The sequence below is a fragment of the Equus asinus genome, chromosome 11 (genome assembly GCF_041296235.1).
Source record: "Equus asinus isolate D_3611 breed Donkey chromosome 11, EquAss-T2T_v2, whole genome shotgun sequence".
In the NCBI taxonomy this organism is placed as follows: Eukaryota; Metazoa; Chordata; class Mammalia; order Perissodactyla; family Equidae; genus Equus; species Equus asinus.
In genome coordinates, this window is record NC_091800.1 from 69,087,078 (window position 1) to 69,108,827 (window position 21,750).

The 21,750-nt window shown below is 43.3% G+C and overlaps 1 protein-coding gene across 1 annotated transcript in view; it reads right to left on the reverse strand.

The window, feature by feature from the left end:
- The window catches only part of ABCC4 (ATP binding cassette subfamily C member 4 (PEL blood group)), a 242,789-nt gene that overhangs the window by 138,311 nt on the left and 82,728 nt on the right, over positions 1-21,750 (reverse strand). Inside the window, exons 7-9 of the mRNA XM_014864856.3 lie at positions 20,251-20,376; positions 18,912-19,161; positions 2,818-2,922 (exon numbers count right to left, since the gene is read on the reverse strand). Of these exons, the coding sequence (XP_014720342.2) occupies positions 2,818-2,922; positions 18,912-19,161; positions 20,251-20,376 (481 nt within the window). The remainder of the gene's footprint in view (positions 1-2,817; positions 2,923-18,911; positions 19,162-20,250; positions 20,377-21,750) is intronic.

Genomic DNA, 21,750 nt, shown 5'->3' on the forward strand with positions numbered 1-21,750 from the left:
GAGCAATCTATAAATTCTAAGATAAAGAGAGGGAAGGGTGCACGTGCGTTTTCACATATACTAAGTGCTAAGAAAATTCTCAGTAACTGCTGATGTTAAAAAATAAGTGGGTACATGTGATTGCTAAAATGCCCCAAAAACTACACGCACAGGGAGAAAGAAGAGGTCTGGATAACCTTCAAAACGAAAAATTTCTCTGGAAATAACTGAATTAATTATCAAATGGTCACATACTAAAACAATGATGATTATTTCTAAGCACAAAAAAAAGCCCCAGACTTTACAGGAATTATAAAAACTGTCAATAAGAAGCTGGATTTTTAATACGTCAAATATTTTTTTAAGCTTCTCCATTCCTTTCTTCATGTCTAACAACTAGTTCCCTTTTTACTTAGTTCTGACTGCAAAATAATGAGCCACATACAAACGGCAGCCTCCTGTCACCACATCTCACAGCTTCCTGTCAGGGCCAGGCGGGGAGTTCCTCCCCAGCGTGGGCTTCAGGACCGGGCACTGCTGGAGTGTGACCAGAAGGGGGCAGCACTCGACAGCTCAGCGGTGCCCAGCCCCTTGCCCTCATGATCAACTTGGCTTCGTGGCTGATGCAACAAGGAGCATCAACAACTACTCTGTGCCACGGTTCTAGGCCGTGAGGATGCAGCAGGGACCCACACAGATGAAAGCCCCTGTCCTGTGGAGATTTACAGCCTCCCACTGGCCCATAGATTTTAAAGCTTAGAGATTGAAACCAAGTCTCATCATTTCATGAATGAGGCGTGTGTTGGTGAGAAAACCTTCTCCCACCTACCCGCCTGGATGTCTAGTGGAGCTGGCGAGAGAGTCCACGTCTTTCTCTTCTCTCCCAGCCCAGCATGTGCTCCATTCTGCCTCAGCTGCTCTCCAAAACCCCCACTGTCTGAGCCCCTGGCCCACCCGAGGGCTCTCTCATACATGGCCTGACAGGTCCTAATCGCCCCCTAGCACAGGGCACAATCCTTCCAGATACAAGGACAGGACAACAGAATGGGGTGTTCTGTACTACAATGCAAGCTGCAAAAAAGTTGGAGACCATGTTAAGCACTTAGAAGAACAAAACAGCTTATTTTACAATGCTGCATGGTTTGGTACGGATGAAATTTGGTAATGGGTCATACAAAGTATATGTTAGCAACCTCGGTGCTTTATCTAACTCAACAGCATTCATCGAGAGTAGGCCTTTATAATGGAATTTTAATGGTACTTTCTATAAAGGCTTACAGTGTATTTATGATGAGAAATACCAAGCAGGAGGTAAGTCTCCCAGACTAAGGTAAGGAGAAACTGTCGGGTTCATATGCGCCTATGTGAGCTTCCACATGCAAAGGTGCAACGATGTGGCTTTACATATTTGGGAATGCACTACTGTTTTCTTGGTGTAGATGGTGGCCACTAAACCAGAAGTAGACGAACACGATGCAGGTTGCACAATATTCAGAGGCACACGCATGAGAAGAAGAGTTTACAGAGTGTGGACGCTCACACCACTGGAGAAGGGAAAGCTGAGTGGAGGTGGGAAGGAGTGCTGGTGGAGCACCCGTTGGCTCTCAGCTCCATTCCCCGCCCTTCCCTGTTAAGCTCCAGATCGCTGGCTCCTGCAATCTTTCCAGCCAACTCCAGTTCAGCCCTGGAGGCCGGGAGACAGGAGAAACTGGTACCCACGAGCACGTCCACCTGCTTCCAGCAGCCTCCCCACCATGACCACATCCCCTCTGCAGTGCCAGCGCCCACAGAACAGGCCCTGGCACCATGGTCCCCACTCCTGCCAACAGATGGGCTCCCGGGATCTGCTCCCAACGGGCGACTACTGGTAGATGCCAGCTCCTCCCTGCATCCCTCTAGCCTAGAAGTGGGAGCAGCTTCCGGCCAACGCTAATCTCTGGGTTGCCTTGCCCACTCGTTTGCCCTTTTGGCTCTTTCATCACCTTATGTAACTAATTCCCTGCATGGAATCCCTCTCCCACGGTGTGGGTTCCGTTTTCCTGACTAATCCACACTAATATGGGAGGACGTGCAGAAAGGACCACAGAACCAGGAGAAAAAGCGTTCCAGTTGTCCATAAAGGGGGCTGCCCTGAGTCCGCAAGCTGAGAACTTCTTGAGAGCAGTCCCTGTTGTTTTCCCTGTTTGCCTAACCGTCATACCTAAACCAAGCGTTGGAAAATCCCTGCGAGCTCATCAGTTCTAGCTGCCAGCTTGCCACATGGTGAAAGCCTTAAATTAGGGATCACTGGCTCTTACTATGCCCACCTGCTGCCTCCTCCCTGCCCTTGACCGCCACCAAAGTAGCCAGTGCCATCCAGAAGCTAAGAATGGGGAGCCCCCACCCTTCCCCACAGCAAAGACCCAAATCACGGCTTCACTCAATATGCAAGAAGATGGTCTGATACCATCAACATAAAAAACGTACACTGATTCCCCAAAGTCTCTTGTCTTTAACAATTTGTAACACATTTGTAAGTTAACCCATTCCATCCCACAGCACTTGTTTATCCAATCCTGAAAATTCCAACCTTCCAAACTTATATACTTTAAGTTCAAATACCTTGAAAGTTCTCTTGAAAATGAGACAAAGAACAACATATTAAACGCCTTAGGCTGATTTTCTATTCAATCTAATTGCATTTAATCTTATTCCTGGTTTTGAGAATTTTTATAAGATACTTTCAGTAAATGAGCAAGTCACATTTTATACCATGTGTAAAATCTCAACATTCTCTATTAAATCTTTGTCACCAGCTGTCTTTTAACAGTCACGATCTTGTAATGGAGGATCTGTTACCTTATCCCAAAAAGCAGAAAAATCTTCCACATGCACTATCATTTTACCATCATTTAATGGCAGCTGAGGGTCATGCTGTGATATCTCATCAAGTAACAGAAAGTTCTGCAGAAAAAGGAGAAACACATTGTTTAAACTGCAGGAACAAATAGCACAAACAAAAGTTACCGCTTTCCTGGAATTTGCAACAAAAAACTTTATACAATACCATTTTATCATCTGAACTTAAAATACTGGTTCACATCACAACAAACTAAATAATACACAGTATATATAATAGTATAATATATATTTTATAGTATATGATTACATAATACAGTATACATAGTGCACGCGTGTGTGTGTGTGTGTGTGTGTGTATAGTATTATATACGTATAAACAGTTCACGGCCACAAGGCTATCTTTGTGACTTTCTCAACACGCATACCGGTTGCTTCCCTAAAGAGAAAATATGGCTCCAAACTCGAATACATTTAGAGCCTGGACATTTTTGTTGTTTTACTTTTGTGTTACTAACAATCAACACGGGAGTTGGCAGGAAATGATTCCATAAACATTTGCTGAATCCCACCATGTTACAAGTACCATGTAACATGCGAGAAACACAGAGATGCAGGCTGTTCCAGGGCCTTTGGGGATCGAGCCAGCACAGGACAGGCTGAGAACACAAGACGGATGGCAGACTATGAATGAGAGCCTGGCCCGGCCCGTATCTGCTGTGACCTGGAGCTGAGCTGAAGTTCACTGTGCCCTTCTCCTCGTGCCTGTCAAATCAGTATATCACTACTCAGCATTAACTTGAGGCATCGTTTTAAAAAGAAAATAATCTTATTAAGTTTCTATATCTTAAAAAATGTTTTAGGGGCCAGCTCCGTGGCCAAGAGGTTAAATTCACACGCTCCGGTTCAGTGGCCCAGGGTTATGCCAGTTTGGATCCTGGGCACAGACCTAGCACCTCTCATCAAGCCATGCTGAGATGGCATGCCACACAGCACAACCAGAAGGACCTACAACTAGAATATACAACTATGTACTGGGGGCTTTGGGGAGAAGAAGGAGAAAAAAAAAAAGATTGGCAACAGATGTCAGCTCAGGGCCAATCTTTAAAAAAATAATCCTTTATAAGCATCTTTTCACCATCGCTTATCCTTTCTCCTTAGTAAAGGACCTGTCCTCAACAGCAGAAATGGCTGTTATCTTCCACAGCTCACTATTTTCCACACTAGTTAGCAGCTATTCAACGCAATTCAGCTAAATAAAACAAAGTGCTGCTAACCATTACAAATCTAACATCCTGATACATAGGAAAATTCCCTCTGGCTCTGCAAATGCTTGACATAATTCAACGAGAAAAGCTACGGTGGTACAGAAATTGACTAAAGAACCCAGGCCACCCTCATCCCCCACCCAAACTTTGAAGGTGTGGCAGAGACTGTGGGCCATCCTCACAATCTGTTCTCTTTCTTCTGTGTCACAAAACCCCTGATTTTTAACTGGGGCATGACAGCCTAAAACCAGAACCACTCTTCCCAGCCTCCCATACAGCCATGTGAAGCCAAGTGACTAGGTTCAGGCCAGAACATCATCCAGGAATCTTCCTCTACCCAATGGCCTGGCACTTGGAGACTGCCAGCTCGGTCAAGGCCACATGCGGTGGAGTAATAAAAAAGAGCGAGCCTGGGTCTCTGACACCATGGAGCATCCTGCTAGCTACAGAACTTGTTATGGGGTGAATTGTGTCTCCCCACAAAAAGCTATGTTTTTTTCCTAACCCCAGTTACCTAAAATGTGACTTTATTTGAAATAGGGTCATTGCAGATGTAACTAATTAAGGTGAGGTCATACTGAAATATGGTGGGCCCTAAATCCAGTATGATTGGTGTCCTTGTAAGAAGAGAAGAGAGATGTAGACACTTACACACAGGCAGAAAACGGCCCTGTGACAATGGAGACAGAGACTGGAGTGATGGTAGTTGTAAAACAAGGAACGCCAAGGTTTGCCAGCAACCATGAGAAGCTAGAAGAGGCGAGGAAGGATTCTCCCTTACAGATTTCGGAGTGACCCTGAGGACACCTTGATTCAGACTTCTAGCCTCCAGAACTGCGAAACAGTAAATATCTGTTGTTTTAAGCCATACAGTTTGCAGTACTTTGTTACACGCAATAGAGAACCTCACACGGATTTTTGCATGAGAGAAAAAGAAACTACCTTGTGTGAGCAGCTTTAACACGGGTATTCTAGGACCCACAGGCAAACCTAATCCTAATCACCAGAGGAGGCAACTGAAAGAAGCAGGTGAAAATGATTGAGAAGGAAAACAACACATAAATAAGGAAAACAACCACTCTATAAAACTGTAAACATCCTTTAAGTCCTTAAAATCCTTGTCTACGACGACACAAAGCTACAAATTTGACTGTAACATTCTACTTCAAAAGAACAACTGGTAAAAATTGAACATGAAAACAACTTCTGTGTAGGAAAAGCAAAATGCATTCCTATGCATTTCTCTGAAAGACCCAGCTAACAGGAGACAGATTGCTCATTTGTTCCTCCACTCATCCAGGCTCAGAGAACCTTAAACTTGGGCACGGCTATTCCTGCCTGTCCCAAGCCCAGGTCTAGCAAGGAGGCAGAAAGGACAGACTAAGAAGACGGTGAGAGCTCCTTTGCAGGCTTGAAACACACCACAGCCTGAATTCTTTTCTCCACACCACCTCTCCCATAGTCAACCAGACACCATCTCCTGCCCATCTGCCGCAATTCATCTCTCTCCCCAGTTCCCCAGTCCTCTTGAAATAACATCATTTCAGAATCTCACTTCCTACCAATTGTTTGAAATTCTGATACAATACTGATTTTTTTCGCTGTCTCCCTATCCTTTCCAGTTCCTTCCCCAGCACTCCCCAACACTGCGGAACCTACGCCAAACACCACTCCCTGTTGATCTCCTTAAGACGCCTCTGAGAACGTCCACCATGCTTAAAACCCTTCAGTGACCCATCAGCACCTAAGTCCAGGCTCCAAAGTGGCCTCTGCCTGTTTCCCCTGAGGACCAAACCCAATCACCCTTCTAGGCCCATCTCAAATGCTAATGCTCCTGGGAACCAGCTCAGGATGGCCGCAGCTGCCACTGCCCTCCTACCTCTGAATCCCCAGAGGGGCACTAAGTCATGTAGAGGGTAGACACTATGGCATTCACCCACTTACAAACACGGTCCCAACTCCAGCTATGCTGAGCCTTGCAGAGTCAGCACATCACAGATATCTGCTAAAGGGATGAACAGACCATATGGTTGGTTCAAGTTAGTCAAACCATTGACCACTTCGCTACAGCCTTACAGAGTTTAATACAGCAACGAGCAAAAGGTTATGTTATGAATCTTGTCTAGACAGAATAAAATTTCTATTTTAGCTTAAGCACATTACCAAGACATAAAGTTCTATATTCAGTGTGTGTATAACAGAAAAAGAACTCCCCACCTTGAAAAAAGAAAAGAAAGAAAGAAAAACTATGCCCAAAGTGAGGCAGTAAATCTATTGAGCATTTGCCCGTAAGCAATAGGTCTGAATGGAGAAAGAAGTCACAATCTCCAGTGGTTAAATAAGACTCCATTCAACACACGAACAGCTTGTAAAGGTGCCAGAAGCGCTCGCTGGATTTTTCTCTTGTGCTCAGGCTGATGCAAAAGCTAAAATTAAATTGCCATTAGAGCCATGAAGTGCATACCCAGAACAGGCCATGCGGGAAAGTATCAGACGTCAGAACTCGAGCCAAAAAAACTGACTTCCGAGTGGCTGGTAGGCAAAAACCTAAGCAGCTTTGTGAACAATATAACCTCAGAGACACATTTTACTCGATGCAGCAGTCGCCGAAGACTTTCATTGCTTTGAAGTTAAGACAAGATCTTTTATAATCCTATTGGACCCGTTCAATGCCAACACCATCAGTCCTCTTTCCTTACTTACAGAAAAATAGAGCGAACTTCTTGAGCCTGTAACTTCACAATAAATCATTCATTTTCTGTGCATGGAAAAATGGAAACTGAAAAGCATGTGTGAAAAAGAAGACACTACACTAGAAAGCCCACATATAGGTGTGCCCCATGGGAATGGACCACAACACCAGCTCAAAGGTGGAAAGCTATGGTGGATTTACTTCCTAGGGTTCCCAAACATGATCTTACTGGAAATCATGCAAGATGGCCCGCCCAATCTGCTGAGCCCCAGGCTGCAGAAGACTGCCGCAGCGCGCTTTAAGATGACAGTGTTCTCTAAACTCTACGTGCCTACCAAGCCTCTGGCTCATCTATGGTCAGGGCCAAATCTTGCCTAATTCAGTATAATTCAGCCGACCTTTCCTTCCTCTCCTGCTGACATTTTCACCTTCTAATTGCACATTAACACATCTATGTGAGAGGCAGGGAAAGGAAGAGAACCTCAGATCAGTTCATTAAATTCACTGCCTACCATCTCTCAGATAATAGGAAAGAAGGTTGAATCAATGCCCATCAGTGGGTCTTATGGCAAAGACATGGGTATTTGAAAAGCCTCAGACTTCAAAACCAAAATCATGCCCTTCTCCTCCCCAAATAAGGTCCTTTTCTAATATTCCATATTTCAATGAATCCAGGTGATTTTTTTTTTCTTGAGGAAGATTCACCCCGAGCTAACATCGGTGCCAATCTTCCTGTTTTTTAGTAAGCAGGCTGCCAGCACAGCATGGCCGCTACCAGAGTGGTGTAGGTCTGCACCCAGAGAACTGAACCCAGGCCACTGAAGCAGAGCTCACTGATCTTAACCCCTAGGCCATCAGGGCTAGCCCCCCGGTGATTTTTGCAGCCAAAAAACCCAAAGCACTCTATGATTCTTCCTTCTGCCAAACCTTTCCCCACCCTCCATACCCAACTCAGGACGTGCTCTTTCTGGCCAAGTCTATTTCACCCTAATCCAAATCCCATATCTTGCTCCTGGACTACTCACTGCACTAGCCTCTTGACGCCATGTCCCCACCTCTACGCTGAATCCCCACCGCCACCCCCTGACCCACTCCCCGGGCTGCAGCCAGGGTGAGCTCTGAAAATCTAAACCACTCAGTGTTGTCCGTAGGGCCCTGTGGAGTCCCCTGCTCAGGCCTCCAGCACTCTCTACTCTACAGCATCAGACATTTTTGGTTCCTCACATACAATGATCTCCTTCTTGTTCACTAAGAGCCTCTGTCACATAATTATCCCCACGAAAATGCAAAGCATCAGCCTCCTACCTTCCCCACCCCCTACGCACATAAGTCTCCAGGTAAGTTCTTCAGCCTCCCCAGGAAGCACGACCTCCAAAATTACACCAGCACCTCTGCCAAAGCATCCCATAGCACCTCGGCCCTTTCCTCCCAAAGACTAAGGACTCACAAACGCACACCACAGTGAGTTTAATCATTTGATTCTTGATTAACCCCTTGCTTGATGATACACATAAACTCTAAGCAGAAACAACTCTTGTGCATTTGATTATCACTGTATATATGCATCCAACACAGCACCTGGCTTAAGCTAGGGGCTCAATTATTTTGTGGAGTGATTGAATAAATTCCAAATATGCCCATAAAAGTCCAGCTTAGACCAAGACATGGGTTTGTGCTTTTCCTCTCAACTGATTTTAGTCTTAACATGATCCTAACATCTTTTATATTTGCTAAGCACATTTTGGCTTTGTGTCCTTTTTTCTGCAACCAGGACAATGTTTCTCAAATGTGGCGTATTTTCAGGCACATGGGGCACTTAATAAAGACCTTGGACCCAGCCAAGACCTAGAGAATGAGAATCTTCGAGGTAAGGTGCTTTCAGAAGCACCGTAGGCGATTCTGATGACCCAGGGAACAAAATTTCAAAAGGGTTGTAGAAGCCATTTGGGCTGGAAAAAAAGTCTAAGATCTAAAAGAAAAAACTATTTCAACAATTACTTCAACCCCACCATGAAGCAGTACGCCATGCTAACATCAATCCCTTCTCGCCACTCATTCTCTGCCATCTGTCCCGTCTTTACTGAAAATAATGACTGTTGAACAGGTCTCTAAATTCCTAGATCCACCTTCCTGCCAGAAACTTCATGCACGTGAGGGGAAATTGAGGTTTCCTAACCAAATCAAAGATGCTTCCTTTATCAGGACACAAAGTAACTTCACAAAGTTAGCCACAGGAAAAGTCAAAGTTTTCAGCAGGTCATAATTTTAATGTTACAGCACACATATATATGGGAAGGAATCTCAAGCCTCAGACACAGTCCAGCTGCATTTTGGAAAAAATAAAAAATCCTACCAAAATATTTGACCATGATTCCCTGAAAACGTTCTGCAGGAGCCCTTTTGTGCTGCACTCTTTGATGTACAATGTAACCCATCAGAGAATGAAAGTTACTGCTTTCCACTTAAACAGTGCTCAATTGTCAGGCATTTGAAGAATCCCACAGACATGAAAAAGCTGGAAGATTCCTTCAGTTGCACATTTTCTGAGCACCTGCTATCTGTGAGGAATACAAAGACGAACAAGGTACTGTACCTGCCCTTTAGAAGTCTAGAGTTCAAGGAGGGAAAGAAATCCATACAGATGGTTTCAATATATGGGGTGGAGGACACAATCATATCTGGGGAGCTCAAAGAAAGAGATGGGGATTCAACAGGGTGTGATGGTTAATTTTATGTCAAACTGGCTAGGGCACGGTCTGTAGAAATTTGCTCAAACACATCTGGATGTTACTGTGAAAGTATTTTAGATGAGATTAACATGTAAATCAGTAGACTTTCAGTAAAGTCTATAGTGTGGGTGGGCCTCATGCAATCAGTTGAAGGCCTTAAGAGAAAAAAGACTGACCTCCTCCAAAGAAGAGGGAATTCTGTCTCCAGACTGCCTTTGGACCTGAGATGCATTTTAGTAAAGCCTCACTGTTTTAATCTTCTTTTATTTCATGACAGCCAGTAAGACAGTCAATAGTGAGACTTATTTTGTTAACCAAGTGAGTGTTTCTATTTACCTAAAGGCCCAAGGAAGGCCAGGCTGTCTGTATAGCCCAGGAGCCAGGCTGGCAGAGTCTACATTAGCACCAGACTCTGCAGGGCACAAGTCCACCAAGTCCCATTAGGCTGGTTTGAGATACACAGATGGACACAGAGAACAAGGGAAAGACTGAGATTCATCCCCACTCTGGACAAGATCCAGCTCCCCTGGGTGAAGAACCCCCTGCCGAGGCCCAATGTTTCAAGAATGCCTAATGCCAATCTGTTCCCTCACTCTGCACTTCCATGGTTTCTAGCACAGCCTGGGCCACCCTGGGCCTCTGTTAGGTCCCAGCCTTTTCCTGTAAGTGTGGTTTCAGTAATGCAGTATTTGATGCCCACTGTGTGTCCAACATGGGCCATGCACTATGCAAAAGAACTATCAGATGCCATCTGCTGTCAAGGGGCTTAAAATACTCCTGGTGAGCCAGATTCTCCCCCTTTGACGTAATGTTAAGTGGTGTGGCACTGGCCTTGTGCATAAATGGAAGCCTGAGATCAGCATGAACAGCAGTCGTGGAAGCTGGAAGAGCGTCGTGGGGGCCGGCCAGAGGGCCCACCAGCAGTTGCCTAAATCAAGGACAGAAGAGAGAGCAACCCAGGGGACCAAACAGAGCGAGCAAAGACCCACAAGTGGGGATGAATTTGGCACGTGGCAGAGACAACACCCCAGCCAGAGTAGAGGGTCACATGCTGGGAAACACAGTGCGGCCGGTCTAGAATTTAAAAGTCTCATTCTTCAGGAAACAGGAAACATCTGAAGGCCTTCAGAATAAGACTAGATGATGAAAACCACACTTAAGGAAATAGCCAACGTGTCAGAAAGTATGAAGAAGGCAGTGCAGGAATGTAACAATGGTTAAGAAACCAGGGTTGATGCAGAATCCTAGTTCTATCATTTACAAATGTGAGGTTGGGCAAGCTATTTCACCATTTCCAGGAACCTGATCCCTTACCTGGAAAGTGGGGACATTAATGTTTATCTCATTCCACTGCTGTCAGGATTAAATGAGATAAATGTGCAAAGGCTTCCCGACAGCCTGGTCCATCGTAAGCACTTACAGGAGCATCAAAGATGGCGGCTGCAGCAGCATCAACAACAAAGTTACAGCAGCTCAATTTATATGTGAGGCTACCCTTCTGGAAAAGGGATAGTGCACACTTAGAAAGTCACTATGGTCAAAGTATATTTCTACATGCTTTCTTTCAAGATGTGAAAGCTACATAAAAGATACTTTATTGAACTGCATGGGCCATCTGTTAACAATGTTGCTAGAAGCCCCTGTCAGAAAGAATGATTAACTCAGGGACCAGGACTGATCCCTTAGAACTGATCTGTTTTATGGGTAATACTATCTTATAGTATAAAAATTTCATAATAAAAGAATCTCAGCTTTTATGACAAGACCCTCCCCATCCTCCCCCACCTCAAAAAAAGAAAATCACACCCAGAGCTATCTAACTCCACTTAGAGATCTATTCCCGGGCATCCATCACTGTGGAGAAGCAGGAACAAACCAGAGTTTTCGTAAAGGCCGGACACTCAGGTTCACGCCCAGGCCATTCACACAGCCAATTAATCATCATTTTAGACCTATTCATAAACACACAAATACTTGAGCACCCACTGTGTGTCAGGCCCTTATCTTGGTGATATAAATTACTGGTCCCCGGGAATTTAGCGACAGCTAGTTAGGAAAAGGAGATAGCGGGTATGATGGAAATCAACAAATTTGAAAGGAAGAGGCCGGCCAGAGATACATTCAGACAGTAAGAAAAAGTGAAAACAGAACAGGGGCAGGGACGCAAAGGCAGAGATCCAAAAGGCATACTCAGAAATCAACGTGCAAAGCATCTACGGAGGAATAGAATCCATTCTAAACAGAGAGAACCAGGTGAGGCTGACGCCACTCCCCCTGCCCAAGGAGCACGCTCTTTTCTTCCTGTCCCAGAGAGGAATCCTGTTCACCCCAGGACTGCATGCAGTCACTACCCAGTTGCTCGAGTTGGCAGAGGAGATGAAACCTGCTTGCTGCTTCTGCTTTTTGACATTTTGGTCACCCTACAGTTATCACCGGTACATCAAGAGTCCTGTGCTGCTGCCATTTACATCATAAATGGTCAGTGAATCCTATGTGATTTGTACCACACTCGACCTAAGAAGACAGGGGAGTTTGTACGACATTTTGGAATGACGGCAGCTGTGGCGCTGAGAGAGCTAAACCTGACCAGCAGGAACACACCAACACTAAACCAAAGGAGGCGCAATTTTACTTAAAATCCACCAACAACTTTAAAAAGTTATTGGTGGGATCTCGTCAAGATGGCGGCATAAGCAGACTCTGAACTCATCTCCTCCCACGAACACAACCAGGTCACAACTATTTTCGGAAAAATTACCCAAGACACAAAACTGAAAACTGGATAAAAAGAAGCCCCACCACAAGGGACAGTCCTGACTAAGGCAGAAGAGGCAGAAATTCCTGCTAGAGAAGAACAAAGCCACCTTTGGGAACAGCGCAGCTTCTCAGCTGGCCAGGCGGGAGCCACCCTAAGGTACGCAGCCCTCCCTGGAGGAGTGAGGTCCAGAGCGGGGGTGGTACTGCTATAACCATCCTTCAGACTCAGCCCAACTGAGAGGAGGGTTTTACTATCTGGCTTTGCTGCAGCAGGGATACCCCCCAGAAAAGCTATCAGATGAAAGCTGAAAAGACCCGGACCTTAAAGGGCCCATGCACAAATTCACTCATTTCAGCAACCTAAAATCACCAGAGAGACGGCTGACAGTCTTTTGGTGAATGAGACTCACCTGGTGGGCTTTGGGGGCATCTTTGTAAGAGGACGGACCTCTCCGGAGACTGAGACATTGGTAGGGGCCATTGTTCTGAACTGGTCCAGGCGTGCTGACACAGACCCTGGTAGACGCCATTGAGGTTCTTCCAGTGGCCTGTTAGCCCAGAGGTCTGCCACACTCACTAGAGTGCAGATTTAATCTAGTTCAGCCAGGGCAGGCAGCCGCCCTAGGGACCAACCCCACGCAACAGCAAACCTTCAGGCTACTTTTCAGCCTACATTGACTGGGTGCCTTGATCCTCTACAGGCAGGTGAATGTGTCCACCTCTGTGGGGCAGGGCCTGTGTGAGGAATAGGTGAACTGTGGGGGCACTGGTGGAGATGTGGGGACATCTGCAGTGTGGTGATGGGGTATGCTCCAGGGGGTTGGGAAGTGTCCACAGACCAGGACTGTGTTGATGGTGTGTGTGGTCCTGTTGGGGGTGAGGCTTACCAGCAGCAGGAGACCTGTGCTTCACAAATAGCCAGAAAAAGGATCACCCCACCTTTCAAAGCCTGAAACAACTGAGTGCTCCCTGCCTAGGGCAAGCCCCACTCAGCTGCACTCCTAAAAGAACTGACAACAGCCTTGTGGGCCTGAGGCCTATAGCAAATGTAAGCCCCTGAGCCTAGCAACCAGCTACACTGGGTACCAACCCAATTAAGAGGAAAACTGCAACAGGAGTGTGCTGTTAGACCTTGTAGCCAATGGTGCTGAGGCTCCCCAAACCAGATTTACAAACAGCTGGCCAGGGAAGGAAAGACTAGACTCCCTGGGTACCTGCATTAAGAGCAAACCTGCCACAGCAGAAGGACACAAGTAACCCACAAAGCGGTCACTCCTGGATCTTTTGAACCAGTGATGAGAGGGAAGTACATTGCTGGGCCTCAAAAGACATCTCATACATAAGGCCACTTCTCCAAGATCAGGACTCACCAAATACAAAGAAAATAGCACAGAGAAAGAGGCATAATGAAGAGACAAAGGACTACATTCCAAGCAAGGGAACAGGACAAAACCCCAAAAAAGGACTAGATGAAACAGAAATAGGCGACCTAGTCGACAAAGAGTTCAAACAAAATATCATAAGGATGCTCAGATATTGGGAGAAAATTGGATGTACACAGCGAGCTCATCAGGAAAGAACTGGAAAATACAAAAAAGAACCAATCAGAAATGAAGAATACTGAAAATGAAAAATTCACTACAGGGACTCAAGAGCAGTGCAGAGGATGCAGAAGAACACATCAGCGAGCTAGACGAAAGACTAAAGGAAACCACCCAAACTGAACAAAGAAAAAAAAATTAGACAGAATGAGAACAGACTAAGGGAATTCTGGGACAATATTAAGTGTGCTAACATTCGGATCACAGGTGTCCCAGAAGGAGAAGACAGAGACAAAGGGGCAGAAAATTTATTTGAAGAAATAATAGATGAAAATTTTCCTAACCTAAGGATGGAAACAGATATACAAGTACAAGAAGCACAGAGAGCTCCAAACAAGATAAGCCCAAAGAGGCCCACACCAAGACACATTATAATTAAAATGTCCAAAATTAAAGATAAAGAGAGAATCCTAAAAGCAGCAAGAGAAAGGCCACAAGTGACATACGAAGGAAAGCCCATAAGGCTATCAGTGGACTTCTCAGCCAAGACCCTACAAGTGAGAAGAGAATGGCACGATGTGTTTAAAGTGCTAAAAGGAAAAAACCTACAGCCAAGAATACTCTATCCATAAAGGTTATCACTCAGAATGGAAGGAGAGATAAAGAGCTTCCCAGACAAGGAAAAATTAAAGGAGTTTATCACCAAGAAACCAGTTCTACAAGAAATGCCAGAGGGACTTATTTAAGTGGGAAGGCAATGACCACAAATAGAGATAAAAAAAAATTACCAAAAAAAAAAAAAAAGGAAACCAAAAAAAAACCCAGGCAATAAAATCACTTGTAACAGTAAAAATATAGTAAAGGTAGCAGATCAACTACCTGTGAAGATAATAGGAAGGTTAAAAGACAAATGTACTAAAATCACCTATTTCAATGATAAGAGGGTAAGGGACAGACACACACTAAACAGACTATATATGATTTCAAAAACATAAAATGTGGGAGGAGGGGAGTGAAAAAGTAGAGTTTTTAGAAAGAGGTCAAGCTAAAGCGTCTATCAGCTCAATACAGACTGCTATATACGTAGAATATTAAATAGGATCCTCATAGCAATCACAAATCAGAAACCTATAATAAGTAAGCAAAAAAGTAAGACAAAAGAAATCAAAATATTACTAAAGAAAGCCATCAAACCACAAGGGAAGAGAGGAAGAGAAAAAGAAAGGAACAGAGAAGAACTACTAAAACACCCAGAAAAAAAAGGGACAGAATGGCAATAAATACATATTTATCAATAGCTACTTTAAATGTCAATGGACTAAATGCTCCAATCAAAAGGCATAGGGTGGTCAACTGGATAAAAAAACAAGACCCACACATATGCTGCATACAAGAGACACACTTCAGACCTAAAGATACTCAAAAACTGAAAGTGAAAGGATGGAAAAAGATATTGCATGCAAATGGCAAAGAGAATAAAGCGGGGGTAGCAATACTTACATCAGACAAAATAGACTTTAAAACAAAAACTATAACAAGAAACAAAGATGGGCGCTACATAATGATAAAGGGAACAATCCAACAAGAACACTTGCAAATATCTATACACTCAACACAGGAGCACCTAAATATATAAAGCAATTATTAACAGACATAAAAGGAGAAACAGACAGTAACACAATAATAGTAGGGGACTTTAACACTCCACTTACACTAATGGATAGATCATCCAAACAGAAGATCAATAAGGAAACACAGGCCTTAAATAACACATTAGACCAGATGGACCTAGTAGATATATACAGAACATTCCATCCAAAAACCACAGAATACACATTCTTTTCAAAGGCACATGGAACATTCTCCAGGATTGATCACATATTAGGCCCCAAAACAAGTCTCAATAAATTTGAGAAGATCAAAATAATACCATGCATCTTCTCTGACCACAAAGGTATGAAACTAGAAATCAACTACAGGAAGAAAACCAGAAAAGCCACAAAAATGTGGAGATTAAACAAAATGCTACTGAACAATTGGGTCAATGAAGAAATCAAAGAAGAAATCAAAAAATTCCTGGAGACAAATGAAAATGAAAATATGACATGCCAAAATCTGTGGGATACAGCAAAAGTGGTTCTAAGAGGGAAGTTTATAGCCATTCAGGCCTACCTCAACAAAGAAGAAAAATCCCAAATAGACAATCTAAAAGCGCATCTAAAGGTACTGGAAAAAGAACAACAAAGCAAGCCCAAAAATCAGCAGAAGGAAGGAAATAATAAAAATCAGAGAAGAAATAAACAAAATAGAGACTAAAAAAATAGAAAAAATTAATGAAACCATGAGCTGGTTCTTTGAAAAGATAAACAAAGTTGACAAACCCTTTGCTAGACTCACCAAGAAAAATGAGAGAAGGCTCAAATAAATAAAATCAGAAATGAAAGAGGAGAGACTGCAATGGACACCTCAGAAATACAAAAGACAATAAGAGAATACTATGAAAAGCTATACACCAACAAATTGGATAATCCAGAAGAAATGAATAAATTCTTAGAAACATACAACCTTCCAAAACTGGACCAAGAAGAAGTAGAGAATTTTAATAGACCAATCACCAGTAAGGAGATAGAAACAGCAATCAAAAACCTCCCAAAAAAGGGCCGGCCCCATGGCTGAGTGGCTAAGTTCGCACACTTTGCTGTGGTGGCCCAGGGTTTCACTGGTTTGAATCCTGGGCACAGACATGGCACCGCTCATCAGGCCACACTGAGGCGGCATCCCACATGCCACAACTAGAAGGATCCACAGCTAAAAATACACAACTATGTACCAGGGGGCTTTGGGAGAAAAAGGAAAAATAAAATCTTAAAAAAAAAAAAACCTCCCAAAAAATAAAAGTTCAGGACCAGATGGTTTCCCTAGTAAATTATACCAAATATTCAAAGAAGACTTAATACCTATCCTTCTCAAACTCTTCCAAAAAATTGAAGAAAAGGGGATGCTTCCTAAGTCATTCTACGAAGCCAATGTCATCCTGATACCAACAACAGACAAGGACAACACAAAAAAAGAAAATTACAGGGCAGTATCACTGATGAACATCGATGCAAAAATCCTCAACAAAATACTAGCAAATCAAATACAACAATACATTAAAAAGATCATACATCACAATCAAGAGGGTTTCATTCCAGGGTTGCAGGGATGGTTCAACATCTGCAAACTTATCAACGTGCTACACGACATTAACAAAATGAAGAATAAAAATTACATGATCATCTCAATAGATGCAGAGAAAGCATTTGACAAGATATAGCATCCATTTATGATAAAACTCTAAATAAAATGGGTATAGAAGGAAAATACCTCAACATAATGAAAGCCATATATGACAAACCCACAGCAAATATCATTCTCAATGGAGAAAACTGAAAGCTATCCCTCTAAGAACAGGAACCAGACAAGGATGCCCACTGTCACCACTCTTACTTAACACAGTATTGGAAGTCCTAGCCAGAGCAATCAGGCATGAAAAAGACATAAAAGGGATCCATACTGGAAAAGAAGTGAAACTGTCACTCTTTGCAGACGACACGATTTTATATACAGAAAACCCTAAAGAATAAACTAAAAAACTTTCAGAAACAATAAATGAATACATTCAAGTCATGGGATACAAAATCACCATACAAAAATCGGTTGCATTCTATACACTAACAACAAAGTAGCAGAAAGGGAAATTAAGAATATGATCCTATTTGCAACTGCAACAAAAAATAAAATACCTAGGAATTAACTTAACCAAAGAGGTGAAGGATCTGCACACCAAAAACTAAAAAACATTTTTGAAAGAAATCAAAGACGACACAAAGAAATGGAAAGATACTCCCTGCTCTTGGATTGGAAGAATTAACATCGTTAAAATGTCGATACTTTCTAAAGCAATCTACAGATTCAACGCAATCCCTATCAAAGTGCCAACAACATTTTTCAGAGAAATAGAACAAAAGAATCCTCAAATTTATACGGAACAACAAAAGACCCAAATAGCCAAAGGATTCCTGAGAAAAAAGAACAAAGCTGGGGTTATCACACTCCCTGATTTCAAAATATACCACAAAGCCATAGTAACCAAAACAGCATGGTACTGGCACAAAAACGGACACACAGATCAATGGAACAGAACTGAGAGCCCAGAAATAAACCCACACATTTATGGACAGTTAATATTCGACAAGGGAGCCAAGAGCATGCAATGTAGAAAGGAGAGTCTCTTCAATCAATGGTGTTGGGAAAACTGGACAGCCACATGCAAAAGAATGAAAGTAGTGGCCAGCTCCGTGGCCGAGTGGTTAAGTTTGCGCACTCTGCTTTGGTGGCCCAGGGTTTCGCCAGTTGAAATCCTGGGCGCGGACATGGCACAGCTCATTAAACCATGCTAAGACGGCATCCCACATGCCACAACTATAAGGACCCAAGGACCCACAACTAAGGATAGATCTACCATATGATCCAGCTATCCCACTGCTGGGTATTTATCCAAAGAACTTGAAAACGCAAAGGCATAAAGATATACTTGCACCCCTATGTTCATTGCAGCATTACTCACAATAGCCAAGACTTGGAAGCACCCTAGGCGCCCATCAAGGGACAAACTGATAAAGAAGATGTGGTATTTATACACAATGGAATACTACTCAGCCATAAGAAATGATGAAATCCGGCCATTTGAGACAACATGGATGGTCCTTGAGCAGATTATGCTGAGTGAAATTAGTCAGAGGGAGAAAGTCAAATACCATATGATCTCACTCATAAGTAGAAGATAAAAATGACAAACACACACATAGCAGTGGAGATTGGACTGGTGGTTACCATGGGGGAAGGGAGGGGAGGGCAAAAGGGGTGATTAGGCTCACATGTGAGGGGATGGACTATAATTAATTTTGGGGTGGGGAACATGATGTAATGTACACAGATTTTGAAATATATTACGATGTACATCTGAAAGCTATATAATGTTATAATCCAATAATACTGCAATTAAAAAAGTTTAAAATTTAAAATTTAAAAAAATTTAAAAAAAAAAAGTTATTGGGCACCAAACCTGGATTCTTCGGATGCTGACAACTGCCTCCGACACTCTCTCAATGGCCGACGGGAAGAAGAGGGTGACGGTCACACGCACAGCCCCATACAGTGTCATTGCCACAAACACACGGCTGGCTGTGATCACATTGCCCAGGAGCACATAGGTGGTGAAGGTCACAAAAACGATGATTTTGCTTGCAATGAAAAATGACGCCAAATTCATTCCTCTAAGGTAGGAACTTCTCAGAATCTTGGCGATTTCCTTCCTGGAAAAGAGAGTAGGATATAGGTTTCAAAGGAAGCACTGACATTAAAGTCATGAATTCAAGTGCCTTTTGCATGTGGTCCCTTTCTAAGGAGTGGACACAGATTAAGATAAAACCATCCCTTACATCGTGGAAATATTCTACAGCACACACCCTGGGGCCAGCTCCAACACAAGGATCACACACTTCATCACCGCTTCACTCACCCAACTAAATGGAGGGTTTATGTGACCCTTTAACATTTTGGGTCAATCAAACTGGGTTTGAACATTCATTCAACAAGCATTCGTAAACACAAGTCCTGTGCTGGGCACCTCACTGATGACAGAAAGATACAGCCCATCCCTCCAGGAGCCCATGAACTTGTGGGAGAAGACAATGCATCTAACTCAGAACAGTGGAGTCAGGGTGAGTTGCATGCACATGGAACCTGAGAGGATGAGTTGGGTTAGTCGGGCCTGGTGGGAGCCAGAGAAGGATGAAGGTGAGCATGAATTCGCAGCAGAGGGAGGTGCACCCACAAAAGTGCAAATGTGAGAGCTGGCAGGGCGCTGGCAGAGAATTATAGCACCACATGCTGGAGAACAAAAACTAATCAAATACTTAAATTGAAAGACCAAAAAAGATTCTACAAATAGAAGCAGCAGTATTTCCATGGCTCTGTTTCAAATGAATAATACTGATTCATAGAGTTTGGCCCGATACAGTATACCCAATCTCTATAATCTTCCTATTTGTGCTACATTAATATAAATGATAGTCTTAGTTTAAATGTCCTAGTCTCAAATACAAACATCTTAGAATCACTGCTTGTTTGGGATTTGAGGTATTAAGGAACATTTGGAATTTCATTTCTGTATAAGTATGCATGTACATTTTTTCCTTTAAGACGATGCTAAAGGGAAGAGCAGGTTAAAATGAGGTGCTGTGCTATTCTACCTAACCCTACTGCCACACGCAGTCGGGGGTGGAGCGGACAGTATTTAAATTCACCCTCATGCAAAAATTTAGTAAGAGTTCTAAAACCATTCAGTAAAAACAGGAAGCAGAAAAGTACAAAAATATGGTGTGATACGTACAAAAACTTACCTTCTGAAACTGGTAATAAGTTCTGCAAATGACTTTTCCCAAGCATACATTTTTATTATTCTTATGCCAGTTATAACTTCATTCATGGTCCTGATCCTGATGTCTGTGAAGGTTGCGGTCTTACTCCTAAGGGGACAGACGTAAGAGATGAGCCACAGTGACCACAGACCGACTTCCTGATAGCAGCGGGCACAGGCAGAGACTAAAGATCACGAGTTCCTACAGCTTTTTCACAATGACAACACGGGCAGGTCCGACTCAAAGTACAAATGGAAAATGACTTCAATTAGGAAGTCAACAATTCATCCCAATTCAAGAAGTCATTTGGAGAACTTGAAATATCTGCTAAGGAAGACTGGAAATGAGATGGATGCAAACTGTCACTCAAGGAGGTCATGGCTGGGTAGGGAAGGCAGAAAAGCACCCGAATATAACAAGAATACAGTTGGCCATGGTATAATAAAACAGGAATAAACTGCAAGGGAGCAGAAAAGAAAGGGCTGTTAACTCTACTAGGAAAGAGGGAGCAAGAAAAGTTTCAGGGTTCTGGAAGCCTTAGAATGGGCCTTGAAGGATAAGGAACATTTCTCCATGGCAAAGAGGGGAAAGGAAATTCCAAGGAGAGAAGACACCACACTAAAGGCACAAAAAAAACCTCAGTGTACATCTAAGAGCACAACCTCTCCATCCTCCTGACGACCTTGACAATGACCCACTTTCAACCCTCTGCACCTGCTTGAGGTCAATTCACTTCATCACCATGAGGCTCTTCATCACCAGCCACTTTTCTACCACACGTGCTGCCAGGACTGTGGGACTTTATCAGACACAATTATGATCAACTTCGCCCTCAGGGAGTTTATAAACTTAACGGAAACACTGAATTAAAAACAAGACACACACATACACACCTGAAAATCAAAACAAATCATACAAATCAAAACAAAAATACATGCAGCTAGAATTGGGCCTCAAAGATATGTAAATGTATTATTACTTAAGACATTACAACATTAAGAATTTACAACATATGTAAATTCTGCTTAAGGACACTCTAGTTACTGAGGGATGGGGCCTGAAAAGTTAGCTGGGAGGAGCCAGTAAACGTCTCCACCTTTCCCCCTTTCAAGATCAGCCTTCAGCTTGCAGCTGGAGCCTCCACTGGCTAAGCCTGAAGGGTCAACGACACACGAAAAGTGTTCTGTTTTTGAACAAAACCACTGGGCAGACTGTGGATGTTACCAAATACACATTACCTTTTTTTTTTTTGGAGGAAGATTAGCCCTGAGCTAACATCTGCCGCCAATCCTCCTCTTTTTTGCTGAGGAAGATTGGTCCTGAGCTAACAACTGTGCCCATCTTCCTCTACTTTCTATGTGGGATGCTGCCACAGCATGGCTTGCCAAGCGGTGTGTAAGTCTGTGCCCAGGATCCAAACCTGTGAACCCCAGGCCACGAACTTAACCACTATAGCCCCGGGCCAGCCCCCACATTACCTAT